The sequence below is a fragment of the Tasmannia lanceolata genome, unplaced genomic scaffold (assembly GCF_043159265.1).
Source record: "Tasmannia lanceolata isolate RefF3 unplaced genomic scaffold, GAP_Taslan_0.1 ptg000007l, whole genome shotgun sequence".
NCBI lineage: Eukaryota > Viridiplantae > Streptophyta > Magnoliopsida > Canellales > Winteraceae > Tasmannia > Tasmannia lanceolata.
The window spans coordinates 11,100,011-11,119,449 of NW_027518684.1; the positions used below are offsets into that span (position 1 = coordinate 11,100,011).

At 36.3% G+C, this 19,439-nt stretch overlaps 2 protein-coding genes across 6 annotated transcripts; one reads left to right on the forward strand and one right to left on the reverse strand.

Moving 5' to 3' along the window:
• The first annotated feature begins 597 nt into the window (after positions 1-597).
• Positions 598-16,404, forward strand: LOC143881873 (uncharacterized). 5 transcript variants are annotated; one of them, XM_077385196.1, is made up of 19 exons: positions 603-879; positions 2,587-3,067; positions 3,199-3,290; positions 3,502-3,666; positions 3,995-4,388; positions 5,241-5,359; positions 5,486-5,558; positions 5,671-5,885; positions 6,014-6,058; positions 6,219-6,315; positions 6,926-7,117; positions 8,834-8,937; positions 9,218-9,308; positions 11,920-12,072; positions 14,400-14,498; positions 14,843-15,013; positions 15,727-15,786; positions 15,896-16,011; positions 16,164-16,404. In XM_077385196.1, exons 1-18 carry the CDS (start codon positions 839-841, stop codon positions 15,998-16,000), a joined length of 2,697 nt encoding a protein of 898 aa, XP_077241311.1. In that variant the 5' UTR covers positions 603-838; the 3' UTR covers positions 16,001-16,011; positions 16,164-16,404. The 5 variants fall into 5 exon arrangements, 4 of the variants coding, with proteins under 4 accessions (XP_077241313.1, XP_077241312.1, XP_077241311.1 ...); XM_077385197.1 differs by having other exon boundaries at positions 602-879; positions 15,727-15,812; positions 15,896-16,404; XM_077385195.1 differs by having other exon boundaries at positions 15,896-16,404.
• On the reverse strand, positions 15,385-18,943 carry LOC143881874 (protein trichome birefringence-like 9). The gene is made up of 4 exons (XM_077385199.1): positions 18,404-18,943; positions 17,202-17,591; positions 16,922-17,080; positions 15,385-16,461 (listed from the first exon to the last, which is right to left on the reverse strand). Exons 1-4 carry the CDS (start codon positions 18,826-18,828, stop codon positions 16,101-16,103), a joined length of 1,335 nt encoding a protein of 444 aa, XP_077241314.1. The 5' UTR covers positions 18,829-18,943; the 3' UTR covers positions 15,385-16,100.
• Between the last annotated feature and the right edge of the window lie 496 nt (positions 18,944-19,439).

Genomic DNA, 19,439 nt, shown 5'->3' on the forward strand with positions numbered 1-19,439 from the left:
ATTTTGGGCAGAGATTTGCTAGGAAAACGGTATCCCGTTTTGTGAATAAGAACGGGCGTGCGTCCACCATTAGAAAAACATATGGGTGGGGCCTACAATTGGGCCTTAATATTACTGTAGGGCGCACACACCATGTCACCGTAGGATGATCCGAATCATCCACGTTGTAAATAGGTTAAGCCCCAAAAATCATTTCCATAGGATGATCGATCTATAGAGGTTTCCATAATACGTACAGAGGGCTAGGATCAGCATATGGAAATGATATTTTGGGACGAAACACATAGTCAAATAGATTGTGGCCCATCAAATGGACGGTTCGGATCATCCCGTGGTGTGGGCTGTTCATTTTGAAAATATGGGTGGGGCCTACCTTATTTAAAGATTTCAACAAATTAATTGTTGAGCCCATGTTGGTGAGAGAGAGAGAGAGAGAGAGAGAGTTGGAGTAGTTGTAGCCTAGGAGGAATATTTCATATTTGATTTTGTGATGAAAGAACTTTTGAGCGGGGGTAGTGAAGTAAGTAGTAAGTAGTATATACACTGACTATTTTGTGTATACTCTATTACACTGACTATTTTGTGTATACTCTATTACACTGAATTATGTTCTCCATTTGGAGCTGGGTATGTGATGGAAGCCTTTACCACGTCTCCCGATAAACATCACGTCTCCGCCCCGCCTCTTTTTGTCCAAACAACATTCATTCCCCTCGCTTCATTCCCCACCTTCTTTCTTATTCTTCATTTTCTATGCATTTTTTAAATCTCATCGAGACTCTCACTTATATAAGATCTCACTCACCAAAGGGGAGAAGAAAATAGCATTTTATCAGCCATGGCAATTCAATTTCAGCCTCGGAATCTTATCTCCTCGAGGTACCCATCTCTCTCTCTCTCTCTCTCTTTTTTTGCTATGATTTTCACGGTAGTTAGGGTTATGGCTAGATACTTTTGCGGTAGGGATTTCTGTCAATTTCTCTGAGAATTTTTCTAATCGTGATTATTTATGCTATGAGGATGGAAATCGGTGTCATTTTTTTTCTTAATTTGATTTTTTGTGGTTTGAATTATCTGTCGACCCTCATTTTGTGGAATTAATGTGCTTATGGTGGCATTCGAGTGGATAAATTAATGTGCCTAGACTGCTACTACCTATTAGTAATGTATAATTGCAAGGTGAATTAGTTTTTAGATTGTTATAGTGTAGTATATTCATCATTCACAGTTGAACCTTGTGCCCTAGTGATTTTTAGTTAATGATAGGTATGACGAGGTCAAAATTTTGATACCACCTTACTCTTTCCTGATAAAAGATTTGTATTAATCAAGTGGATGTTGATCCTGTTGGTTAGATTCCGTGAAGTAGGCTGTGCCGTAGGTACCTAGTTCAGTCTGCAGTGCTATCAACTGTCAACTGATTTTGTCGTCAAACTGGTCTTACAAACTAAGTAGCCAGTCCTAGCTCTTTCTTTCATGATTTTTTGTTTGTTTGTTTGTTTGTGTGTGTGTGTGTGTGTGTGGTGGGGTGGGGGTGGGAATTGAGATGTGGATAGTATGGTTGGTTAAACAAATTAAGCCAAATAGAGTTCTATTGTGGGTGGAATTTTAGGAGGTATTTTCTATAAATAAGGGATTGGTCTCTACTGTCATCTAAGCTGACCAAAGGAGATCTTACCTATTAGAGATCAGACAGACTAGAGAGGTAGTAGAAGATCCAACCCAGCTGATCACCGCCGTGGCCGACCAAGATAAGTTCTTAATCTTTATTTGTATTTTAGTTTATTTGCATGGTTAAGATCTGTAACATTATTGTAAAGTTATTTTGACTAAATCTATTGTATTTGTTATCATGGCATATTGAATGTCCTGATCCTAATTTTACGTGCCGTACCCCCTGTAACTAGTGACATCTATGCATCTTCCTCTGGTGTGATACATTTCTTAGTTGGATGGTCCCTCGTATGGGAAACCACGAGGTTGTGGGTTGAAACTCGCTTACTTACAAAAAGGGAAGAAAAATTAAATCATTTGTTTCCCTATCTGCTAAAAAGATGAAAACTTTAGATGTTTCATTGCTATAGTCTGTAATAAATGAACGGATACACTTTAAATTTCTTTAATGGTCCATTCCATAAACAGTAAGTCTGTCAAAGCTGCTAGGAGTTGGGCCAGTTGTCTCATTGATTGCATCGATATATCTTCAAATTAAAGCACATAAACCTGGTTGGCTTTCTCCTCTTAAAAGAGATGTAAACTAGGTAACTGTGCACCTTGTGATGACGAGGGCCTTTGTGCTTTTTAGAGTTTCCTGTTTAACTTTGTAATGTTTACCCATCCAACCTAATTTCAAAGATAGCCAGACATGCAATATTGCATAAATATCTATGTTACGTGGGCAGGAATATGGTATAATTTACTGAGAAAATGCGTCACCTGTGTTACGAATGATAAAAAGAAAATCTTGTTCTTTTTCTTACTTTAGATTGGTATCCATCATTAACTTCTGTGTTTTTCCTGATACATCTACTATGGAAAATTTCCCTTGAGTTTTCTTGCAGCTCATTCTTGAAATTGCTTATGCAGCACTTCAAATCCATATCTGCGGCAAAGATATATTGGACTTCATTATTTATGCAAGGAAGTGGTTGACCTAAACTATCTTTTAAGTTATCGCGGTAATTCAAAGCAGTGGTGCTGTTTGAGGCATTCATTTTCAGAGTATAATAAACATAGTCTTAGCTGCAGGAGGGTGGAATTTAGAAAACCCCTCTTTAATTCCAGAAGGATAATGTATCTCTCCCCATTAGCTTCTCCTGATGATGGTATAACTATCAATGGAATCCCTCAAACAAGTTCTAATGACATGGAGGAAATGAGGGCCAAGCTTAATGAGTCTTTGCAAGGTGAAGATATTAGCAATGGACTTGCCCTGTCCTTACATGACGCGGCAAGGGTTTTTGAGTTAGCCATTAGAGAGCATAGCACATTATCAAAAATCTCTTGGTTTTCGAAGGCATGGCTTGGTGTTGACAAAAATGCTTGGGTGAAGACACTTTCTTTTCAGGTTGATCCTATTATTTCCACTGGAAGTTATCATATTTCACGCATGCTACTAATATGTTTCAAACCATTTGATTTAGGCCATGTTCACAACATCTCACCTCTTGGTTGGAGTTTCACAAATTGCTTTTTCAGGCTGCTGTGTGTTCTTTACTGCAAGCAGTGATTGAGATTTCCTCACGAGGAGATAGAAGAGACAGAGACATTAATGTTTTTGTGCAACGGAGGTTGGTTATCATTCTTATGCAACTTTATATTTTAAGATTTTATGCATACATTTGTCTAATTTTACCTGAAATTGTTCATGCAATTTGTATCTTCCAATTTGAAGTATATTTTAGTTCAATGTTAATTATTTACTGCCTACCATTTCCCCATCATCTTGCTCGGAATTTAATCAAGTACTTGTTGGTGCAATAATGTGTTGTATAAATGCAGTTTATTGCGGCAATCTGCTCCTTTGGAGAGTTTAATTAGGGATGAGTTATCTGCCAAGCAACCTGAAGCTTACGAATGGTTTTGGTCCCAGCAACACCCGATGATTGTGACGACATTCGTTAATTATTTTGAAAAGGATCCTCGCTTTACAGCTGCTTCTACAGTGTATGTAGTAAACTTTATGTCATTTTATGGTGCAAGGTTTTAAATTTCGGGACAAAAAATGAATTACATATTTATTTCGAAATTTCGGCGCCAAAATTACCAAACTTTTGGAAAATTAGTAAAATTTTGAAAAAAAAAAATCATTTTTCTGAAATTTCCGAAATATTCCAAATTTGGCCGACGGTTTCGATCCCAGCCAAAATCCGAGATTTCAGCTGAAATTTTGGTATTTCAGCCTAAATTTCAAACCATAGTATGGTGAGGGTCTATATTTCAATGCATGATACACGGGCAAGAAATTTCTGTGTAACGAGGCTTTTACTATTAGATGCGGGAAAGGAGCACCAGTAGGCCCGGGCAATGCAAGTGATGTGTCACTCCTTATGCTTGCATTGAGCTGCATCGCTGCAATCACAAAGCTGGGACCCGCCAAAGTATCGTGCTCACAGTTCTTCTCCATGGTCTCAGATATTACTGGTAGATTGATGGACAAGCTTGTTGATTCTATCCCTATACGCCAAGCTTATTATTCCATGAAGGACATTGGCCTACGCAGAGAATTTCTAGTCCATTTTGGTCCTCGTGCAGCAGCCTCTAGAGTTAAAAAAGATCGAGATGTTGACGAAATAGCTTTCTGGGTGGATCTTGTACAGCAGCAGCTGCACCGAGCCATCGACAGGGAGAAGATATGGTTGAGGCTTACAACATGTGAAAGTATTGAGGTTAGTGTGGAACAACCAATTACTCCAAAAGCTTAAGCTGTTGGAGAAGGCATTATTTAATCTTTTAGACTTAACACTCCCCCTCACGTGTGGCCCTTCTTTTTAGGGTTGGCCTACATGTGGCACATGTGGCCTCTCTTTTGGGTTTCACCATTGCATGCGGATTTTTACTATGAAGGAGTTTTGAACTAAGGACCTTTGGCTCTGATACCATGCGAAACAACTAATTAGTCCAGAAGCTTAAACTGTTGGAGAAGGCATTATTTAATCTTTTATACTAACAGTTAGAAATAAAAGACTCCCTACCATTAAAAAGAAAAGAAAAGGACTTCCTAATGCAAACATTTACTATGATTACTTCATATTCTATTTTGAGATTCAAATTTTATTTTCCACTATAGTTATCTGTATTCTTGAGTCAAAGTATATTATTGGTGGAAATGACATCATCTGTTTCTGCATAAGGTATTTCTATATTTATGGATCTCTGTATTTTATTCATTGATAGGGTTTTTTCTCTATATTTATAAGCAAGTTTATTTTCTAGCAGAACTTTAGGTTATGAGCAGCAAACAGAAGACCCATCGAGTGATCCTTATAAAGAGTCATTGGTGTATCCCAGGGAAAATGACATTGATGAACTTCCATTTATATGTGAATCATAAATCAAAGCACGATGAAGAAGAAAAAATTGTATAATTAAGAACATTACTTTTGTATTTTCAAAGAGACATGCATCATCAGAGTTAGAACATTACTTTTTTTGTATTTTCAAATTTAGTTGTAGACAACCAAATATTGCAGTACAAATATGCAGAAGCAGATAATTTGGTCTATGCTGTTTCACTGCAGGTATTGGAAAAGGATTTGGCAATATTTGGGTTTTTCATTGCATTGGGAAGAAGCGCACAGTCGTTTTTATCGAAAAATGACTTGATTGTCATAGATGATCCTATTAAAAGTTTCATAAGGTGTGGCTTATGCTACTTGATTTCCTTTTTGCTTTTAATTGGGAAGTCTTGTGCCTCTCTGATTTGCAGTGTTGTTTTGTCTATTTTTTAGCTGGCTCTACTGGCTTACTGTTTTTTTTTTTTCAGGTACCTTATTGGGGGCAGTGTTTTATATTATCCTCAGCTTGCATCCATTAGTTCTTATCAGCTATATGTGGAGGTCAGCGTGTAAATAATTGTTTCCAACTTGGTAATGGTTTAGAATAAAATTTTCATTTTTCATTCCCAAGATTTGATTGTTTTTTTTCTCTTTTTTTGTGTGTGTTTCATAGGTAGTCTGTGAAGAGTTAGACTGGCTTCCTTTCTATCCCCATAATTTGGATACATTGAATCAATCCCATGACGGCAAGGGTAAACAACATTTGAATCCAGATGCTATTGCCCAAGTATTAGGTGTTTGCTCTTATTGGATGCAAAGCTTTATTAAGTACAGTCCATGGCTTGAGAATCCGTCTAATATCAAAGCAGCAAGATTCCTTTCTAGAGGGTAAATGAATTTCTGGTTGTTGAATGTCAAAGTATTTTTGTATTTTTTTCATTTTTTCATTTTTCTGTACATTGGAATATTAACGATCATATAAGTATTTTGTTTGATGCTTACCGTGTATATTTTAGACACAACAAGCTAGAGGAATGCATGCAAGAATTAGGGGTACTAAAGTAAGTTCTTAGAGTTCATGCCACTTTTCTTTGCTCTTGATATTTTTTATTTTTTGTTTGATTGTATATGATGCGACTCCATCAGATATGCATATTCATTTGTTTTTTCTCTTACAGATCATTAACAGATGTCTACAAAATTTTCCAAAATGGGTTGCAGGTATCAAATGAAGGAAGATATGGTGCAGTATCCAGGTGACGGAACTAAATCTGGAACTTATTCACCAGCTGAGGGAGAACTAGATTCTTTTGATAAGGTGTCTTTCATCCCTTGCAAATTGCAATTTGAATTTTAGTTGAATCAACCTTTTTATTCCTTTTTTGTGAGATGTACTAAAAGTGATAACTGATAACAAAACGTACTATTATTTGTGTTGATTATCCCAACAAATAATACTAACGCTAGAAATAATACTAAGGCTTATTATTTGAATGCAAGTAAATCTAGAAATTAATCTATTCGTCTTGGAAAATTATTTGATATTGTTTTAGCTGGATATCTTTTCTGTGTAGGTGTTTAAATGGGGCAATAAGTGCTCTCAAGCGAAAGCTAATACTTGTTTTTTAGATTGATCAAGGAAAACTATGTTGGATATTGCACATCTTTTTTTAGATTGATGAAGGATGCATAGAGTTGGGTGTATTGGAAAACTATGTTGGAGATTGCACATCTTTTTAGATTGATTAAGGATGCATATATTGGTTTTTCTGCTCATGTGTAATTGGTTGTTAAATCTTCATTTAATGGATAGACTGGTCAAGTCTTCTTCAAAATAGCTTAATGGTGGTTGACTAGTCACTTTGTCATTTTTTTATATTAGAACTAGATACCTATTTTTTATTAATTCTATGGATATCTGGTTACAGGCATTGGAGAGTGTTGAAGAGGCTCTTAAGAAATTAGAAGGATTGCTTCAAGAGGTACATGTTTCCAGTTCCAATCCCGGAAAGGAGCATTTAAAAGCTGCTTGTTCTGATCTTGAGAGGATAAGGAAACTTAAGAAAGAGGCAGAATTTCTTGAGGCATCTTTCAGAGCAAAGGCTGCTTCACTTCAGCAGGTAGTTTTTTCTTCCTAATTTTTTTTGAATGATAATTTTTTTTCTTAAATTGGTTCTTATTTTATGAGATAATAACATGAATGGTGGAGTTGTTAGTAAAAAATCATGAATTTTGGAACATCTTTAGTTACATTGCATTCTAGACTTCTGGCATGGCTTGTTTTTCGTCTTTGAGTTCTGGGACTACTTGTGTTTATTGAAAAGGAAATATTACTTGCAAGTCCTTCAACTGCTGATTTTGCTTTTACTGGATATGACTCATCCTCAACTCAAAAATCATCTCCAAACAGTCATAACCTCATCAAAGTTATCTCCCTAGAGGTGACTCCTTTAATCAGCATTCACATTGATCTCATCCATTTAACCTAAAATACAAGGTAAAGTAACACTAATTTGATGCCTCATCTTGCCATTTGCTTTATTAGAACATATTTGTGGAGATTTGTTATGATGCAAATATTGGATAAGATCAAATATTTCTTCATTCAGGCCCAAGAATGTGTGCAACCCACCTTTCGCCATGTGTAACTGGGACTGGGTATCCATGTGGGACACATGATTACTCCTCTCGGAACTTTCTCGAGATCTATGATATCTAGGCCAATATAATGCATTTGCTTGATAGAAAGTTTGAACGATGCCAATTATGCCTAAGAATGAGATTTTTAGTTTCTAGCATAATTGCCATCATTTTGCTTGTCTTAATGGTCTATTTGAATCTAGGGAAAAAATTACCATGGAAGAAATATTCTGTGGTAAAAAGAATAATTTTTCTAGAAAACATGTTAAATTTTCAATTTTGGAGAATGAGTTAACGAAATGAAGGAAAACTCCATGGATAAATTTTTTCCTGCATCCAAACTGCTTCCAACGGTAGTTCTGTTTTAAGAAATTTTAGTAGTTTCAGATTATGTGGCTTTAAAAGGTTGATTTCTAATCAGATCAGGAATTAAGGTATCATAACTAAGCATTGGGGATTCAATTATTTAAAATAAAATTAGGTTGGTTTTGCAACTTTTTGAAGGGAATTGTCGCAGGAGTTTTGTGGTGTTTCCTCCATTATGCCGTCAGAGGATATTGAATTATTGGAGCCGCAAGATACGGCCAAAAAGCAGGCTGAAAAAGGAGCTAACAACCTTTAGCGTTGCGGGAAATTAGGTTTTCGTCAGGCTTTCTTCTTCTTCTCTCTCTCTCTCTATGTTGTCCTCATTTTACTTTCTTTTGATTTACAATGGAAAGCAAACCAATTCGATGGCTGAAGTGTTGGTCTCCTATGTTATCTGATAATCACTCCTCCAACTGACCCCATTTCATTATGTTTGGGTGGAGTTAGATTCTGGCTTCCCTGTTGATACACTTAAACGACACCGAATATCACTAGCATAATAGAAACATAAGAAAAAAAATTTCCTGTGAAAAGGCTCCTACCTTTGGCAGGAAGGCAACCTTATGGGAGGTTCACCCCAAACTTGGGATCCTTTTTGGATCCTTCATAATTTCCATTCTTGCTAGTGGAGGTTCAATCTGAATGTGCATATATTATTAGTTACATTGTATTTGGTCCTAAAGGGAATGTTTGCGACTTCCTTATAGTTTATTTTGTAACTTAATTTGATAGTAGATCATGCTTTCTGCATTTAAGTTCTCTGGTTCTTTATTTAACCTTCGGTCTTGATGCAAGAATTTTGTGCTGGGCTTTCTGTGCTGATAAACTAGGGAGATGATGATGGTCATTCCGAGTCTTCTATTAGTAAGCAGAGTCTATACTCAGAGAGAAAAAGTGAAAAAAATTCTAATGGAGGTGGAATCCCTACAGATAGGTTTGATGCTTTACAACTTGGTTGAATCCTCTTTTTTCTTGATTTCTTCATATATCACTTAATTTAACCACAGTGCATCAAATCTATTCTTCATATTTTACTTGATTTAACCACGGTGCATCAAAACTATGATTTGTTTACTGTCAGCTGCATGGAACAAATGAGATAACATTTCGTTTATTGGTTTTATTAACTATGGTTTATTTACTGTCAGCTGACCAAATGAGATAACATTTCGTTTATTGGTTTTAGTATCTTTGATGAAGGGATTTTTTTTCAGAGTGGTCAGTAATCCTCTTGGTTTGTGGCGTTTCTTGGTGCTTAATTCCACAAGAAAAATGAAATCAGAGTCATCGACTGCGGACCAAACTGTATGGCCTATGTTTACTATAGATCAGTGTTTTCTACCACCTGCTTACCTATTCTCTTTGAGCATCTGTTTTAGGTGCCCAACATGTTCAGTAGGGTGATCAAGGAATATTCATATTTATATTATAGTTTATTTGAATCTCCTGCTGAAAGACTGTCTCATAAACTCTGGTTATATTTTCTTAATTCTGTTAGCGTGCATCCAGTTCACCATGCTAGGCTCCAGGTATCATGAAAATGTGCTCATAAAAACGTTCTTACTTTGGGTGTGTAGTCTTTGGGATATTGCTGCCATTAGATTAATTCTGAAAACAACTTACGTTCTGGGTTTGAACGAACTTGTCCCATTTTGGACCAGCATCCTCTAAAGGAGAGCAGCCTATGCTCTTTACATAAATACTACTTTATTTTTCTTTTTGATAGGTAAGTTTTAATCCTGAAAACAACATAAACACTTGAGGCCATCACTTCAGCAAGGTCTGAACTTCAGAAATGATAGCCATCTAGTCGTCTGTTTGCACCGTCATATTATTTTCACCTAAATTCCTGGTTTACTTTGTTGGAATTTAGACTGGTATCGATCCCTTTCATTTTACTTAGGGTTATATTGCATATGCACAAAAAAAAAGTTTTAACATCTTCGTAAATATGTGTCTTGAGAGTGGAAATAAATACTGTACAAATTCATGTCCTAACAAATTCTTTTCTGACAAAACACTTGAACAAATGCAGTATTATGGAAATGCCAGAAACAAATAACTGTAAACAAATAATTAACTAAATCTCAACTCTGACAAATGTTTCTCAACATATACAACATGTGGGGAGATGCTTAGAACAATATGATGACCATTAAAACACTTTTTCACGAAAGTGCTAAATACGTAAGGTAAATCCCTTAGGAGTTAATCCTAACCTCAATAATATTGTTAGAAAAGAGGGGGAATATCTATAATATCAAGAGGCTTAAGTGCAATCAAGGGCCATGGGGCTTCTAAAATGTTTTTTTCCTCTTTCAAACAAGCATATACTTTAATTTATGATTTATCCGACATGTTGAATTTATTGCTGACACACATGTCGTGTCATGTCCACACGTATCGACACTTTTAATCGTACTGTTAGAAGTGTCAGATTTAATGTGGGCGTCTCGACACGTTTTTGTACCGTCTCAAGTGTGACATCCTCTTTTATTATTGAATATTTTGTTTACCTCTTCTATTATTCTCTTCTTTTGACTTTTCTTTAACTAATATTTGTTGTTATATCCCCTCCCCTAAACAAACTCTTATCCCACTATTATATTCATTGTATCCTATTGGTCTCCCTTTCTCATTGCATATTGGAGACTGAAGAGAACTAGATTAAATTGATGAATATGTTGTTATTTGATTATCTCATATTTGTTTTAAATTATAGTTCGTTAATCCTAAAATTTATTAGTTTGTTAAATAAATACCGTATTTATATTGTTGCAAATTATGATAGTAATCAATAATTTCGTATGTAGGTCTATGTATGGGCGTGTTACCGTTTCTAGATTTTTAGGGGTTGCCATGTTAGACACCTCGTATCTGTGTTGAAACTCGGCAAACGAATCTGTGTCCACAAATCATGATCATAAATAGTTTCTGTTTTAACCGTGTCTTCGTTTCTAAATTTTGGTGGTTTGCTGTATCGGGCTCTCCGTGTCCATGTCAAAAAATCATAGGTATATATTATAAAAGATTACATATACAACAAAACCTCAAACCGGAAGTAAAAATATATACTAACAATGAAATAAAAACAAAATAGGATCCGGCCCAAAGTCTGCCTACAACTCCCCAAACAAATAAGAGGTTGGGGATTAGGTATTTGGGTTTGGATGGATTGGGGATTTTACTTTTACGGCAAAGAGAATGGAGGGTTATGGAAAAGGATTTGCACATAAATTGAGAGAGAGAGAGAGAGAGAGAGAGAGAGAGAGAGAGAGAGAGAGAGAGAGAGAGAGAGAGAGAGACTCTTCTTCCTTCCTTCTATCCTTGTTTTGAGGATCAAACCTGAAGCTCTGATACCATGTTAGAAATGCAGATAAGGTAAGACAAGAAGAGGAATGGAGAGGATGGAGAGTCTCCACTAAGAAGTCCTCCCATGAATATGATGTATATATAGGCCCAAAGTAGGGCAATATGGTACAATGACTACAATACCCCTCAACATACAAGTAATGACTAAACTACCCTTACACACTCTTCAATACGATGAAATGTGAAGGCCAAATTTTGACATCCATGACATAGTCTTAACTCTTAACTCAATACTTTTGTCCTGTATAACCTAGCAATGCACTTTGATCCAATTAGATTGAATATGTTCTCTGGTTTCCCACCCGCCCAAGGAGTTTCCGGCAACTATGGTCTTAACTCAATACTCTTGTCCTGTATAACCTAGCAATGCACTTTGATCCAATTAGATTGAATATGTTCTTTTTAATGGTATTAGATTGAATATGTTATCAATCTATTATAGGTTGTTGATGATTGATTGTAGTGTTGATATGGGCTTTTAGACTCTATATGCTCTTGTGAGATATTAATTTTCAACAAATGTGTCTTTTCTTTATTGGTGCAGGATGATGAACCTGGTGAACAGGGTACCTGCACTAGTATGGATGATGCAAACTCAGAGTCAAACGAATTTCACCGCTTTGAACTTCTAAGAACTGAACTAATCGAACTTGAAAAAAGAGTTCAAAGAAATACTAATGGAACTCAACAGGAGGAGGTTTTTCCTAAACATTTTTATGCTTCCTTATTCTTCGCACATGTACACAAAGGCATAGGTGCTAGCCAATTCACATGCTAACTTAATATTTTATCATGCTTTGAAGTTCGAACTATATTTTCCTTCTATAATGTAGAAATGTACTCTTAGAGCATGCTTAACTACACTGAAAAGTTTTTCTTTAAAACATGAATTTTCTAGCTCTGGGCAACCCCATTTAGAGGTAAATTTTCATTCTGAAAAAAATTCATCAAAAAACCTTGAATGAAAATCCTGTCTATTATTGTTTTCTTCTCTCCCAAGAAATGTTTTCTCTCACGCTCCACTCTTTTTTCTTTATGCATCTCTCTCTTTCTTGCTCATCTCTCTCCATCTCTCTCTTTGTCTATATCTTGCCCTTTGCATAGTTGTTGCTAGTGTTTGGGTGGAAGCTTGTGGCCAACGTCAAAGCATCCCTCTGCACTCCCAGATTGCTTTTCATCATCTGCACATTACTGATTTCTCGAAGCTGTCACTGCCTAATGGATCTCTCGCTCATGAAGCCCATCAAGGTCAAGGCCATTCAATCCGGAGTAGTCCTATCACTTAGTTGTCAATATTGTTCTATTTTGGTTGGAATTTTTCGAAAATAGTATTCCGGAATGGATTCTTGAACATAAACCCATACAAAACTTTTCAGTCTGAATATTGGAAATTCTGGTGTGTTCTGACCTGATTCTAGTGTTTCAAAAAATTTTGTCGGAATACCCCGTTCTGACTGGAATCAGCCCAAAAAAAAGGGCGGCCCAGTGCACGAGGGTTTTGGTAATATCTCATTTGCTCCTCAAATGTGATTGTGTTGATGGCTTTTAATGTAATTTACCTTTCTCAATTGATTGGGAGGGTTAAAACAAAGAACCGACAAATAAACAAAAATCTTATGTGCTACGAAAGCTAGGGATTCCAAAGAAATCACATGTCACAGTGCCTTTAGCCAATGTAGGAAGATCTCTCAAATGCCAGTAAACATTATCTTTCTTACACTTGTGAGCATAGTTAGCAAGGTGATCCGCAGCCTGGTTACCCTTTCTAAACTGCCGCATCATTTTAGGCTTCAAATCAAGGATAAGAAAGTGAAGCTCATGCCAATAGTATTTAATTGACCAAGGAGGATCCTTATTAGAAACGATCTTGTCAATTAAGAACTTGCTATCTGATTCCACCCAAACATTCAAGAATCCAAAGGCTTTACAATATCTAAGGCCATCAAGAATGCTTCTAGCTTCCGCTTAGATATTGCTTCCCATACCATAATAATGAGAGAACTCAAAGATAATCCTGCCGGTATGATTTCTAACAATCCTAGTCTCTTTCTCCCTATCTCATATCTCTCTTCTTCTCCCCCCCCCCCCCCCCCCCCGAACTTCTCTGTTCTCTCATTCTTGCCCCTCTTTTCTTTCCCTCGTCACTCTCCCTCTCTTATCTCTTTTCTCTCCCTCTCACTATTGGATCTGACCCCAGATAAGCCACGATTATCCTTGATATCCCATCAATATTCAATTTTAGCTCACCTACATTTCTCTTTGTGAATAAATCTGTTTGTTTTTATGAAAGTTGACTGGCTTCAATTTGATAGACCGCCTTTTTAAAAACATGGCATTAAGAGGAGTCACAAACTGAAGTTAATCAAATACCTTCTTTTATTGGTGTTTGTCAAATAAATGTAATTTGTATGAAAAGATTTTAATATTTGGATATCTGGTAAAAGTTGTGCTTTGAGAATCAACAAGGATGGGTAAGTAACCTATTGGATGTTGTTATTGCACCTCGTCAATCTTTGAATGCACCTGTTTTATTATAGTCATAAAAAACAAGCTCCGCGTCATAAAAAACAAGTTCTTCGTAATATAATAGTAGAGTTTAATTTTTAATGATTAAGTGGTTATTAATTTTTTCAGTGTTTAGTATGATTTTGATGTTTTGGAAGCTTAACATGCGAACTACTTTACATGTACATTTAGTTTTAGCTTCATGTTTTAATAGGTTGGATTGAGTAATGAACTGATGAGTTGTTTATTATCTGATTCAATTGCAAACAGCTGTATACTTGCTAAAAAAACTGCAAACTGTTGTATGCTACTCATTTTGCTTTGGTGTGGTAATTTTTGTTACAGGTGGTTTTTTTTTTTGTTTTTGTTGAAATGGTTAGTTTTTGTTGCCGTTAGTACTTAATACACTTGCTCTATGTGTGAAATCTTCTTCGTGAAAGCTGACTCGTACTTCTCTCTGGTTTGTTTCATTAGACTACTATTTCCTTTTCAGACTAAGCTATGTTCATTTTCTTTCAGGAAAATAATTTTACTCCAGCAGGACAAATACTAGTTCAGATGCAGAAAAAAGAAAGTATCATTGGAAAATCCATCGAAAAACTAAAAGAAACTAGCACGGTATGAGTATTTCCCACTTTTTATTTATGTATCATTTGAACTGCAATACCCAAGCAATGTGGTCCTAAATTGGTCTGTAGGATGAGTAAAAGTGTAAAAATCGTGCCTACTGCCTTTGCATGCACTTATTGAACTTAATCAATTTTAACCTGAATTCCTTTACCATTGGCTGTATTCAAGCCTATGAATTGTTACAGCTCAAGAATTATTTTTTTCATTTTATGTTTTAATAGACAAAGCAGACTCCAACTAGTTTGGGACAAAGGTTTTGTTGAGTTGAGTTGGGTATGTTTTAATAGACAATACACTTTCAGAAATGATCATCTTGGCTTATGCGTAAGCAGGATGTATTGCAAGGAACTCAGCTCTTAGCCATTGATATAGCGGCAGCATTGGGTTTGCTCAGAAGGGCACTCACAGGAGATGAGATTACAGAGAAAGAAAAGAAAGCTCTTCGTAGAACTTTAACTGACTTGGCATCAGTAGTTCCTATCGGCATTCTCATGCTTCTTCCTGTGAGTATACTTATCCTGTTTTGATTGATATTTTTTCCTGGCATAGTTTTAGTTGTTCACTGGCATTTCTAATACTAAATGTATAACTAACATTTTCTTTCCATGCTGAATCTACTCTTCTATTTCAAATTTCAATCCCCCCTCAGATTTGTGCAACCAAATATTTGTTAGGTTTCTGTTCCTTTGTTTGTTTTCTAATGTATAATTACTGATCCACCACATGTCTATGTTACTAAAATGAATTTCAAACATCCCTCCACTCTTAATGCAAGTGGAGTTTAATGAATCTCAAAAGACAAAAATGTTACTAAAATGAATTTTGAATATCCCTCCACTCTGAATGCAAGTGGAGTTTAAAATTCTAAGGGATTTTTGCAGGAATAAAAAAATTACACATGATTGATTGAAGATTCTATGAATGCATGATGAAATCATAAATGACTTATACTTTTATTTATATTGACACCGTGTATGCAATTTCCAGGAACTCGTAGATGTAGAGTAGTAATGTTACCTCACTAAATATTTTACCTGAATCTATATCCAATGAAAACTATGGTTCCAGCACTGTAGACGTGGCTAATATTCTTTTCATCACAAACATTTCCGTGTATATCCACCTGTGCCTTTGTATTATGCCTTCTTCAAGCACTTGAACTGGGCTTATCATCACCTAATCTTATAGCTTACCAACTGTTAATCTAAATCTACAGGTTACCGCAGTTGGACATGCAGCCATTTTGGCCGCTATCCAAAGATATGTCCCTGCTCTGGTATGTCATTACATTTCCAAACCTTGGTAATCACCCCCTTGAAGCATCTAATCTGTATTAATTAGACTCTTTGACTGTTTGCATAAACGGCGTTCTTTGCTTTTGACAGATTCCATCCACTTATGCGCCAGAGAGGTTAGATCTCTTGAGGCAGCTTGAGAAAGTGAAGGAGATGGAGATCTGCGAGATGAATCCTGATGAAAACACGGGCTAATAGCTTGGAAAGTAATTTTTCCTCGACCCATCGTTCAATTCAACATTTTCTCATTGGCATTTACTAGTTGTCTCATTCAGCACACTATCTGAATTATGTTCTATGTTACCCTGTATTTACTTCTCATTTTTTCTTTTTTGGTGGTGTATCCCTCCGACAATAGATAGGCATAGAGAAGCTCATTCCACGTGTCAGGGACTCCAGGAAGGCACCAATGGCTACAGTCTTGAATGATAGGAACTGGTGTGCCTGGCTCCCGATGAATTGACGGGTGACCGTCTTTCCTGAACTTTGTTAGATATGTTATGTTCAGGATCTGAACTCTTCTCTTTGCACCCTTGATCTGTTCAATTGTTTCGGAAATAATTGGGTTATACCACGGCTCTGCTTCCAGTTCTGCATAATTTGTTTCTGGATTAGTACTAGTTTTACACTCACCACGATCCCTCCACGTTCCTCCCCTGCAATTTTATTGTTCATGTCATGATTATGCATCTAATTACAAGTTTAGAGTCACAATAAAGGAATCACTTGCAAACTAAGTCACAAATATTGTTCTCAGGAATTTCTCAGCAAGGAAAGATCTCGGGATATATTAAAATATATTAAATTTGTTTTATTTATCAGGTTTATATTGGGAAAAAACGATAAAAATGAAACTATTTAAAAATATATAAATTTAATATATATATATATATATATATATATATAATAATAATAATAAAATATCGTTAAATACCATAAAAATATCGTGATATTATTGCGATATTATCATGGTAAATGAAAATATCACTATTTTTTAAATTCTCGGGATTATTTCGGGATTTTGTTGTTTTATTAAAATGTCATGATCGCTATATTTTGAAAATATCGGAGATATTTGTGACATAGCTTGCAAAGAAGTTACTACTCTTTGCTTGCCTGTAATGTACTGGAGAATAGCTTCGAAAGAAGACATGGCTCCTTTCTAGGTCTAAATTTTCAACAACCCATTGTTTCCATGTCTGTAAAGACCGTCTGAATGCTTCCTCCACACCCATACTCATGTTTACAGCTTCACCTTCCTGAAAATAGCGACCCCTGAAACAGAAAACAGAAACCCCTGCTGAGAATACCTGTAGGCTATTTCCTCACAAAATTCCGCAAGAGAACAAATGAAAATGGAGGAAAAAACAGAGTTGTGGAGGAGATTTGAGCATACATGTCTATGGTTTTATCCTGATTCCAAAAATGACCAGCATTGAAAATCAGAGTTTCTGCTCCGACCAATTTTTCGAAGTGCCAATGCAGCTTGTCAACCCGAATAACACCTTGGATTTCTTGAGAGGAATTCTTTGGCGGGTGATCTACAATTACCAGAAAAGGGAGCTTGTAGTATTCGAGTGTGAAGTTGTAAGTGTTGAATCTGATAGAGAGATAACCATCATGTTTGGTTATGGGATTTCCATTTTGTTCATAGATGCTAGAGTGGTTTGGAACTGCCTTTGCAAGCATGCATACCAGAGATTCCCATTGATTCCTCCCAAGTGAATCTCCCACAAAAACAATTCTCCCACCTCTGCTCCTTTCTAGCATTTCACTCGCATTAAATCTGTGATCAGAAGAAATCTTAGCAAACAGAAAAAGCAACAATGGCAATTGAAATACATGTAGGAAGCCAATATAGGCAGTTACATGTTTATGAGAAGCAATTCCTATTAAAAAAAAAAAAAAGTTTACGAGAAGCAATTATCCTTCTATGGATTGGCACTCAATTTCATAAGAATTCAATCTCTTTTGGAAACATTGAAGTTTTCAACCAGGTGTTGCTTAGCAGATGTGACATTTATTTGTTAAAATCTTTCTAACGATCAAATATTTGATGATGTGTGCTTTACAAAATTTTCAATTGTCACTCAGTCTTTACTTTGCTGGAGTTGATTCTTGAGAGGTTCATCCATCTTTCTATTTAAAACTTCTTCAGAACTGTTGCAGTGGATGAAAGAAATTTAAAATAGATGGGGGAATCTATCAAAGCAAGAGTCTTGGGATATCAGTTAATTTTTTTTCAGTAAATGAAAATTATTTTGGCGGTTACTAGGAAAAATCTCTATGAAAGGTTATAGATTCTATCAAATTTCGTGGTAAATTCACTGTGTTTTTGTATCCACTAACATATCTAATGATTGATCTCATTTTCAACATCAGTAGTCGATCTTCTAAGTTCTGAGTCTTACAGAATCAAGGAAAATGTGACTTGTTTTATAGGAATTAAGCCAATGGTAGGCTTATTTTCTCATACAATCAGACCGAGTTGACTCGGTAAGTTCTGAGGCGATTAGTGAGTTTATGAACATCGGCGTCTGCATGTGCGTTGGTGTTAGGCCATCGTCATATAGGCCAAACTATGTATTAAATCCTTACCTTGGAAGATCACAGCCGTCAGGCTGCCATCGCCATTTGAGATAATCTCTATCCGACCGTCCGTTTCGATGGCACTGAAAGCCGATGTCGAGAAATGGGCAGTCCTCGGTGTAGGACCGGTTAGGATAACTTTCATCCCAAACCCATCTGCCATTGGAATAATCATAAGCTTTTGAAGCTGGGTTTTTGTTGTAGGGTAGAATTTCAGACAGGAAACCAATGCGGGCGAGATCTTGAGGTTGGAAGGACTCTATGATATCAAAGATAACAAGAAAAGAGAGTAGGAGAAAGAGAAAGGAGAGAGCATAGGCTATCTCTTTTTTGAAAGTTTTGAAGGAGAACAATGTGTTTTGATCCATGAGAAGAATATGGTTTGCTTTGTCGATGGCCTTGAAGGACAGAATAAAAGAGAGAGGAGAGAGCATAGGCTATCTCGTTTTTTGAAAGTTTTGAAGGAGAACAATGTGTTTTGATCCATGAGAAGAATATGGTTTGCTTTGTCGATGGCCTTGAAGGAGAGAATAGAGGAAATACAATGAAATGCATGTGGCTGTGTTTCCAAGAAACCGTTTTGTGAGTTTCGCTGTGTTTAGGTGTCTAGGGGACGGTTTATACAAGGGCTTTGAATTCTTCAAATTCCTGAATATCCGTTTGTTGATTTTGGGTCCACGAATGGGGAGTTCAGTCAAATTGTTCTCAAAATAAAATCGGAGAAAATCTTGGGTTTTGCTAGTTTAGTCTAGAGTTTGACTACGATGACAATCGAACCCATGGATCAAGATTGTACCCCACATGGGGACGTGTGCATCATTTGGGACCCTTGATCTGGGCGAACAAAAGGGTACTGTACTTTGTAAAAAGATACGTTCAAGTATGTGCGGACACCTTATAATATATCTTGATGAGTTTCTATATGATGAAAGTGTTGGTGCGCTCGACTCGAGCGCTCCAAGCTTATGGTGCGCTCGAGTGTCCAATCACATGGGTCCCATATTTTTTGTGGTGATCCAAACCATTCTTTTGCAAGGCATTATCA

What these genes read in the sequence shown, in the direction of transcription:
- LOC143881873 (XM_077385195.1), top strand. Translation starts at nt 839, where the DNA reads ATGGCAATTCAATTTCAGCCTCGGAATCTTATCTCCTCGAG. An exon ending in GCAAGATTCCTTTCTAGAGG is followed by an intron (nt 5,886 to 6,013) that starts GTAAATGAATTT and finishes TGTATATTTTAG; the next exon opens with ACACAACAAGCTAGAGGAAT. An exon ending in CATCGACTGCGGACCAAACT is followed by an intron (nt 9,309 to 11,919) that starts GTATGGCCTATG and finishes TTATTGGTGCAG; the next exon opens with GATGATGAACCTGGTGAACA.
- LOC143881874 (XM_077385199.1), bottom strand. Translation starts at nt 18,828, where the DNA reads ATGCTCTCTCCTCTCTCTTTTATTCTGTCCTTCAAGGCCATCGACAAA. An exon ending in GACGGCTGTGATCTTCCAAG is followed by an intron (nt 17,592 to 18,403) that starts GTAAGGATTTAA and finishes TTCTGATCACAG; the next exon opens with ATTTAATGCGAGTGAAATGC. An exon ending in TATTCTCCAGTACATTACAG is followed by an intron (nt 16,462 to 16,921) that starts GCAAGCAAAGAG and finishes ATAAAATTGCAG; the next exon opens with GGGAGGAACGTGGAGGGATC.